This window comes from Nothoprocta perdicaria, unplaced genomic scaffold (assembly GCF_003342845.1).
Source record: "Nothoprocta perdicaria isolate Ctin4 unplaced genomic scaffold, notPer1 scaffold_265, whole genome shotgun sequence".
In the NCBI taxonomy this organism is placed as follows: domain Eukaryota; kingdom Metazoa; phylum Chordata; class Aves; order Tinamiformes; family Tinamidae; genus Nothoprocta; species Nothoprocta perdicaria.
The window spans coordinates 570,191-579,722 of record NW_020455494.1 but is presented as its reverse complement, the minus strand read 5'-3'; the positions used below and the strand labels follow the sequence as shown (position 1 = coordinate 579,722).

Genomic DNA, 9,532 nt, shown 5'->3' with positions numbered 1-9,532 from the left:
TTCTCTTTTCTCTTTCTCTTATTGCAGTGGAATGAGCTACATAGTTCATGTAGTTGGTTGCAGGACCATCAGAAGGATGGTTCTCTTTTTCTTGATTGCAAGTCTGTTTGTTGGGTCTGCTTGAGATAGGCTCCAGAGGCTCAGAAGCTCTGTGTGATAATGGTTTTCAGTGAAGTGTGCTGGTGAGCTGCACATTGCTTCTTACCACAGATTCAAGGGAAAAATGGAAACGTAGAAACAGAAAATAGGGTAACATAGAAAATCTTTGGAATTTGGAAGCTTTCAATTGCAGCTCTGAACAATTGTAGGAGAGCTTTCTTGTCAGCTCCATTGTTCTCTCATTGGACTCTTCTGCTACAGGCCTGGTGTGGATACTGACATCATCTTTTGTGCTTGACTGTAGACCCCATGACTTGCAGTGTTCCCGTCTCTGATGTTATTCTCCAGAGGCAGCTTCTAATGAAGAAAATATACAGCAAAGCTGGAACAAAGTCCCCCCTTGACTCAGTAGTTAACGAGTCTGAACACAATGCACAGTTTCTGCAGGCAAATGATTGAATTAAAAAGATTTTCTTGTTTTTTGCAGAAACAAGTTCATCAGATTTATTCGGTGTGGAGGGCAGCCTCTGAATCACACTAGGCAGTTCTGCAAATAACAAATGCAATTTTCTACTTCTGTGGGAACAGGTACAAGAAAGAGACAAAAGACTACAGTTCTTTGCCGGGGCTTCAAGTACTCTTTTCAAGAACCATTGAAATATGAAAGAGCAGCAGACAAAAACTGTGAAGTGGATTCACGTGCTTGATGGCACCTCAGCGTGGGAGAATTTCAGCCCTATTCTGTAATTTTGCTGCCAGCCTCTAAAACAAGCCATTTGGCCAAATYGATGCTTTGTACTAGCAGCTGGCAATTTGCCTCTCAGCTTCTTTCCCTTAATAAGCTTTGTTCATCAGCAAAGTGATATACATCAGATGGCACAGAGACACAGTTAGTGGCAAACAAGCTCAGTCTTGGAACATTTTTGGTSTACAGAAGAATGTTTGTGTGGTTGTCTGGTTGGTGCTCTGAAAAGTACGGAGGATTGTACTGGTTTTAAATTCTCTCAGTTACTTTCGATATCTTACAGTTTTGAAGCATCTATTGACACCTCTTTGGACTCTGTCCTGTGCGGAGTCTGGTCTGCTCATTCCCATCAAAGAGAGCAAGCTGTTGGACTTTCTATTAGGGAAAACTACCATGGCATCTCTAGTGCAAGGATAAGGGGCAATGCATGTGGCCTAGCTCTGGCTTCCTTACAGGACACGTCTCCTCCAAAGACTGCAATAGCTTGGTACTGTAGTGTGCTTCTGGAAGGGTGGTTTGTGAGCTCTGCAGCCCTTTTGGTTTTGCCAGCTTCTGCCTTCATAGCCTTGGCTACCATAGTCTTGGGCTATAGCTGTGCACACCTGAGTGTGCATAAAGCCATTTGCATGTGACTTTGGTCAGTGGAACAACGGGAGCAATGGGAGTTGGGCATCCTAATGGGAACGTGTCCATAGTGCTGCCAGTGTCCAGGCTGGAAGCAACTCGCAGCCTCTTGACTGCTGCACACTGAGCTGATCGACTATCACAAGCTGCTAAACTTGCAGAGCACTTTGCTACCAGAAAAAAAAAAAAAAAATAGAGGCAATATTTTAACAAATACCACAGTGATAATACCAAATACCAAACCTCCTGTTTGAAGGAGATTTAACTGGGTAATGCTGGTAAGCTTTTGCTGCTGCTGCCACCACTGGCCCTCACAGCTGATGATAAGACCTTGATTTCTACACCAGCCAAGCATGTCAGCCTGGAAAACCTCAGAAGCACCATCTTCACTCTGCCACAGTCCAAGTGTAAGAGCTTTCTCTGTGGTGCTTGTATTTAAAACATCTTTAACCTTTCAACAAGTGAGCATCTATGTTTAGCCTAATAGTCCCAATGACGTGACATTTGATTTCATTTCCACAATAAACACAGAGTTTTATTTAGAGTTTTATTCTCTCTKAGTTTTGCAAAGTATAGGAAAAAGGAGAAAATATTTAAGCAGACTGAGGCTCTGTGGCATTTGCACTATTGTAAAGTGAAGAGCCTCTGAATTTCTATTGAATAGAGCCCTCAGAAAAGAAATAGATCTGTTGAAGGATGACAGATCAGTGCACTTTCCATTACATAATGGGATTGAAATGGATTAACAGGACCCAGGCTTTTTTTTTTCTTGAGAACTGCTGCCTTCATCACTTTTGTTTTTTCTCTATTGCTGGTGCCTCTGTCACAGCACTAACAGAAAGGTTTTCTTTGTTGTTATTAGCTGAAGAAGTAAATTGCAGCATTGTTTGCCCCGATCAAGAGTTTGATTTGTCAGACGTCCCTAGCTGAAGGGAAAAATGTTCCTCATTACCAACTTTAAATGCAAATGCATTTGTCAAGCAGAGAAAATTGCAGATTKTAAGTGTTTGTGGGGGGAGAATGTCTTTTTCCTTTGATGTGCTGCCCACAGCCATTTATGGATTTTTAAAAGGCAGCTGTCTCCTCAGGACAGTGAAAACACAGTGTGGGAAAGATGCTGTGCAAAAGAACGTAAAACTTCAGTGCTTCCAGTTGGGTGTTTTTCGGTGYGTTTTCACGTGTTGCCATGTCTGTGGGCTTTGTCTTGTAGCGTTTGCTCTTTCTCTCTTACTAGGTGCTTTTATAATCTGCTGGACCCCGGGGTTAGTGCTGCTGCTCCTCGATGTCTGCTGCCCGCAGTGCAACGTCCTTGCCTACGAGAAGTTCTTCCTGCTCCTGGCTGAGTTCAATTCCGCCATGAACCCCATCATCTACTCCTACCGTGACAAAGAGATGAGCGCCACCTTCAAGCAGATCCTGTGCTGCCAGCGCAGCGAGAGCGCCAACGGCCCCGCCGAGGGCTCCGACCGCTCCGCATCCTCGCTCAACCACACCATCCTGGCCGGCGTGCACAGCAACGACCACTCCGTGGTGTAAGGCCCGCGCCGGCCCATCCCCACCGCCGACGGACGGACGGATGGACGGGCGCCGCGGGGATGGGAGCCGGGCACGAGGGAAGGGAGCACACACACACACACACACACACCCACACCCACACACACACCAGGTTTTTCTTAGACACTAATGGACTGCAGCGCTTTTGTTTCTTCCCAGGAAGGCCTCCCTTGGCAGAGGGCCTCCCTCCCCGCAGGACTCACCTCGTGTGCTGGACGGGCCGCGTGCTAACGCGCTGTGGTTTCTGCTTCCAGACGGTGGAAAGCAGATGCCTGGCAAGGGAGCCCGCTCGTGGGGAGCCCCGGGAAGGCCTGGTTTAGACGGCGCTGACTAGGCTTCGCCCGACCCTGCTACGTCCTGGTGCCCGTCGGAACCCGCTCTGATTAATTAAGCTTATACCTGCTTCACTGCATTTACATGTAGCCACTTAGTCTTTTTTTTTTTCTTGGAAAAAAAAAAAAAAGGGAAAAACAAGAAAGGGGATAAAAGTAAGCTTTTCATTTAATAGATATGTAATATTTATCACCATCAGCATGCTCATGGTGAATGTTTTCTGTGCAGGGAGTAAAACTGTGCTCTAGTCTTCATATTCTTAGCCACACTGCCGTAACTGCCGTAAAAAAAAAAAATATTTTTTTTCTAATACGAGCAACAGGAAAGTGATGGAAATTCTGACCCACTTCTTACCCTCATTACTGGTCTTAGAGAGCATGCATGTTCTGTGTGTATGCAGAATGTTTTAATTATATATATAAAAAAGCTCATTGTAGAGTCAGCAGGAAAGTAGAAAAACATAGACTGTATTCCAGTGTTTGTTTAGATTATGAAATAAACAATACTTTAGTCACAAGATATTTAACGTTCTTCTTTGAAGTGTGGTATGAAATATGTAATGTGTAAGGGGTCCCAGGTTTTTCTTGGACAAGTTCTTAAAGTAAGATACATCTCTAAAGCTCTTAAAGGGCTACAGTCATGTTGGTAAGTTAAAAAAAAAATGTATTTATGGTGTTGGAATGCTATTCTTTTTCATAATGGAGTGCAAGGGGATTTTTATTCATGATGGAGTGCAAGGGGATTTTTTAGGTGAAAAATGTTTACTTTTTTATGGAACTTTTTTGTAAAAAACCCAACTTCTATGGATTTTTGCACTGAGAGGTATTGTAGGGTATCTTTTAAATTATTTACCCTTCACATCAAAGCAATGGATGACTTCTTGGAACCAAGGTACAATTTTATTTTGTAGTATCAAGACCAAATATATAATAGTCCATTGCCAATGACCGAACAAGTCTAGGTGTAATGCACACACATACACATCATAATGGCAAGTTATGCTAACATATGGATTTTTTCATATGTGGCTACTTGGAAGAGAAATGCCACTCATATGAATCTCAACTCCCAAGAACCAGTGATGTTAACTACAATTCCTTGATAGGAATAAATGTGAGCAAAGATGGAATCTTGCAAATAAAGAACTTGGGACCTTTCTCTGGGAAACTGCATGCATGTAAAGTGTTTTCCTAACATTGTAAAATGTATCAACAGTAAAATCCTAAGACCATTTTCCATATTGTTATATGCTTCTTTAATAAAAAAAAATGAGGTATATCAGTCTGTATTTTGTATAAGGCAGTAATATAAAGGGCAACATTTTCCCATGGAGGAGGAAGGTCAGCCTAGTAAAAGGCAGAGTTTTTAGAAACGCCTTTAAAACTCTAAGGAAACATGCTCAGAAGAGGAAGCTCATTGCTCAGGGAAGGAAGAGCAGGTGAACAAAACTTGTCCAGAATGAGTAAAGTGGGAGATTTGCCACTGAATTTAGTCAAACTAATTAGTGTGGTCACTCTAAAGAGGGGATGTAGGCAAAAGGGTAAAAGTTGATCAAAATATCTTCTGGTAGTTGACTATGGTGTCAAATGTTAACGCTTGCCTTGGACAGAAGAAGAGTTTTTGCTGACTGTGTTTGAAAGAAAGTGAATCCAAAGAGCTTCTTGTTTGTTTTGTTCTTTTCATTCACATTTCAACTATATTTGAAAAAGAGAACAATCTGTATGGTTATATATATAATCATGATGCTATATATTATATATATAATATCTGCTTGCTAAGGCACTCGTTATTTTTCTTAGTGCTTGCATGATTTAGGGCTGCATGCAGCATTCAGAAGAAAGTGAGTTGGGAGGCAGAAGTGCCTCCAGAAAGGAGGTCATCTCTCCAAAGAAAAAAAAGGGTCATTTCTTTACAGTGCTAAGTTTCTTTCTTCCCTCTTGAATATTTTTGAGAGAAAAGCAGATACAGAAAATGGACCAGGAAATTGGTCATTCCCACTTTCCTCAAAAAAAAAAAAAAAAAAAAAAAAAAGGTCATCATAGAATCCCTTTTCCTAATGTCCTTTTAACTGCTGTTAGCATATTCTTTACAGAGCCTGTCCAGGATATGCATGGTAAGATAATATTAAGAAATAGTAGCATATTATTCATGTCAGTCTATTGTGATGGAAGTGTGTGGTGGTGGTTTTGAAGAAGCAGTGGCTGAAGGAATTAACCAGGAGTGGGATCATTCCACACAGATGGGTCCAGAGGTCCCACATGAAGATGAATCCATGAAGTTTATTATTATTATTATTATTATTGTTATTATTATTAGCAGTTGATCATAGCCTTTCCCAGGAAGGCACTAGGCAACTCAAGAAGCGGAAACTTTCTCACTTTTAACAGCAGTTGATTCTCGTTCATCAGGTAGGTTAATTAGGTGTTTCTACTTCAGCAGCAGGTGTTTCTACTTCAAAAAGGTAAAGCACAAGGCTTTGGAGCAAAGGCAAGAGGCTGTAAAACTACTTGTAAGGTTCCACCACAGGAACTAACAGAGTATGTGGCTGCTCTTAGTGCTTTTCTTTTAATGAAGTGATCTCCCTATATGCTTAAGAAATTTGATGTGTGGATTGAGTGTTTCTCTGCAAGCTAATGATATTAATGCTGCTGAGAGTAAATAGAATAAAAACAGCAACTTGGAGTGATTCATTTGCTACTTTTTTTAGAGTAGTTACCATGTCACTTGATTTCATCACAGATTTTTTAACTTTTATTTCTCCATTATGATTTTCTAGCTTAGTTGTGGAGTTGCAGAACTCTCTTCTGCACAGTATTTGCACAGGCAAAATACTTGGAAAAAAATACTCCACTTATTTTTACTTATCTCAAATCCTACAAAAGGTTTTAGAAGACTTCTTAAAATACTAGCAATCCTCCCACAGTCATTAAAATTCTTCTGTAGCTGGCTGCCTCTTGCTCAAGTAAATCCTCTTGAAGTTCAAACGTAATGGTGCTTGTTTCAGGGATTGCAGTGGTGGGGTGTTGTGCAGTAGAAGCAAAATGGGTGATGAAGTCATTTTCAGGTCAAAGAAAACCTTTTTTTTTAATTACTTCATTTATTCAATGGCAGCACATGTCTGGAAACTGATTGAAAAGATTGTCCTTGGATGAGGGGTTATTTACTGAAGTCTTAACTCCCTTTATATATCAAGTAAGACTTCAGAGAAGCCGAGTGAACTGTTGATCCTCAGAGCTGTTAATCACAGAATTTGCATGAAAAGTCAAAAATAGATTCTGTTTGGCACTCATTGCATTTATCGCTGACCCTGTTGTTTGCTCTGTGTTCTCTGATATCTCCTAGTAGCTTCAGGCAGGCTGCTAGCTGGGCTGCTCAGAACTGGACGTAAAGCTAGCCCAAGAAGCAGCAGTTAGCCAGTTATAAGTCTTTCCATTGCTTAAAAAAAAAAAAAAAAAAAAAAAAAAAAAAAGCCTACCCATAATATGTCAGTAACTGTGATTTTTAAAGTAGTTGCCCCAAGATCAACCATTTCTTAACTCTTGACATTTCCCAGCAGGTCACCGTATGGAATTGCTTAAAGAAAGCTGTCATCAAAGACCTGCCACAGGTCAAGAAAAGGCAGGCACRTGATGATCCATCTGAGCCTGGGCAATTGGTGCATCAAAGAAGATATAACGGATTTCTATGGTCAGCGTTTAAGCTGTGCTTCTTGTCCAGTACAGTTTAGGGATATCAATGCAAATTTCTCCTGATATGTCAGGATGAAATGCCGTTTCCACTGTCAGCAGGGAGATTTGTGGGAATACACCTACATGATGGTTGAGTCCAAACCATTCTAGAGAAAGGCTGGCTGCTAGCATAGCCCAAGCAGCAATCTGAAGCACGAGTCCCAGGTGGCTCCCATTTCTGAAGCACGTTTATGGCATCTTACGTGCTGGGTGCTGCCCTAGAAATGGGCCACCAAGCTTATCACAGAATCACAGAACGGTTAAGGTTGGAAGGGACCTCTCGAGATCATTTAGTCCAACCACCCTGCTCAAGCAGAGACACCAAGAGTACATGGCACAGGGTCTCATCCAGGCAAGTCTGGAAGATCTCCAGAAAATTGTTGCAGGGCTATGAAGATGATCTGGGGCCTGCAACATCTGCYCTATGAGGAAAGGCTGAGAGAGCTGGGCCTGTTCAGCCTGAAGAAGAGAAGGCTGAGGGGGGACCTGATCAGTGTCTATAAGGGAGGCAGTGAGAAGGATGGTGGTCACTGACAGAACTAGTGGAAACAGCCACAAACTGAATCATCAAAARTTCCATAGGAATTTAAGGAAAAAATTCTTACCAGTGAGGGTGACAGAGCCCTGGAACAGGCTGGCAAGAGAGGTTGTGGAGTCTCCTTCTCCGGAGATCTTTAAAAACTGCTTGGACRCAGCCCTGTGCCATGTGCTCTAGGTGACCCTGCATGTGCAGGGGGGTTGGACTAGATGATCTCCAGAGGTGTCTTTCAACTTTAAGGATTCTATGATTCTATGAGAAGGAGACTCCACAACCTCTCTTGCTAGCCTGTTCCAGGGCACTGTCAACCTAGCAGCAAGAAGTTCTTCCTCATACGGAGTTGGAGCTTCCAGTGTTTCAATTTGTACCCACTACCCATTGTCCTGTCACTGGCCACCACCGAGAAGAGTTTGGCCCCCTGCTCCCTACAGTCACCCCTCAGGTACTTACACATATTGAGCAGTTCTTCTTTCAGTCTTCTCTAGGCTAAACAAGCCCAGCTTGCTGTGTCTTTCCTCATAAGAAAGATGCTCCAGTCACTTAATCATCTCTGTTGTTTTATGCTGGACCCTCTCTAGAAGCTGAGGAGCCCAGAACTGCCGAAAATAACCCATGTGCTGCCTTATCAGAGCCGAGGGGCAGGATTCCCTCCCTCAACCTGCTAGCAACACTCCTCCTGATGCAACCATGATCCCATTTGCTTTCTTGGCCACAAGTGCACTGCTGGCTCATGGTTAACTTGTCCACCGGGACTTCCAGGTCTCTCTCTGTCTGCAGTGCTGCTCTCCAGCAGATCAATCCTTAATCTGTCCTGGTGCCTGGGGTTATTCCTCCCCAGGTGCAGGCCCCACCCTTCTCCTTGTGGAATCGCATGAGGATCCTCTCTCCAGCCTGTCCAGGTCCCTCTGAATGACAACACAGCCCTCTCTAGTGTCGGCCACGACACCTTATCCAAGTCATTGAGGAACAAGCTGAACAGTACTGGGCCCAGTACAGACTGCTGGGAGACACCACTGGTCACAGTCCTCTAACTAGTCCTGGTTCCATCATCTAGTCTAAAGTAAGCTGTTTTTTTTCTGCCTGACCCTGCTGCTATCAGCACTGCTGTTTTCACTACATCAGGTGTGTGCAAACTAACCCACATTGATTTTTCTGTCAAAGAAATAAAATCCTACCTAGCAGATTGTTTTCCCAGGTGGCATTAAACAGGATGCCAGCAAATGGACAGGCTTTGATACAAGCACATATAGTTTGTCTTTCAATCAAATCAAAGCAAATTGTTACGAAGCAGAGCTGACAAACACATTTCTCCAGGACACATACACTGCGCACTGAGGCACGACTCTGTTCCTGTTCTACCTGTAATTTCCTTGGAGCCTTTTTAATTGTGAAATGGGATGGAACTGGCAGAAATTAGGCTTGATGGACTGGTTCTTTTTCTACGTGTTGCAGAAATAACATCATGAAACTTAAGGACATGTTTTTCATTTGTGACCTTTTTAGGAGCTTGTCTGTACTAAAATTTACAGTTGCTGTAGTTAGCAGTGCTAAACTAGGATGAAAGATGATAGCATTGAAAAGTTCTTTTATTTAATCCTAATTCTGCAAGTAGAATAGGTTCTTCGGTGAAGAACAGATGAGGCCATGGAGAGCTTTGCTGTTCTCTTTCAGCATAGTAGAAGTTTATTTATTTGTAGTGTATCTAATCTCCTGATCAGCATTTCCAGTTGGCAGTCAGCCTCTGCTATACACATATTAACCTTCATAGAGGGTCATTGCAATTGTGATCTCAGTTTTTCAGCTAAATCACTCAGATTTCACAGCTTGATTGGCCATTTTAAAAAGATAGACACTTTAAAGTGTTGTAAATCTCATGCTTGTCCAGTCTTACTTTCCCAGGGAAAAAAAAAA

At 42.5% G+C, this 9,532-nt stretch overlaps 1 protein-coding gene across 1 annotated transcript in view; it reads left to right on the top strand.

Moving 5' to 3' along the window:
- The window catches only part of LPAR1 (lysophosphatidic acid receptor 1), a 54,047-nt gene extending 49,546 nt beyond the window's left edge, over window positions 1-4,501 (top strand). The window contains exon 4 of the mRNA XM_026040767.1: window positions 2,703-4,501. Within this exon, the coding sequence (XP_025896552.1) occupies window positions 2,703-3,004 (302 nt within the window). The 3' untranslated portion in view covers window positions 3,005-4,501. The remainder of the gene's footprint in view (window positions 1-2,702) is intronic.
- The last annotated feature ends 5,031 nt before the right edge of the window (window positions 4,502-9,532 follow it).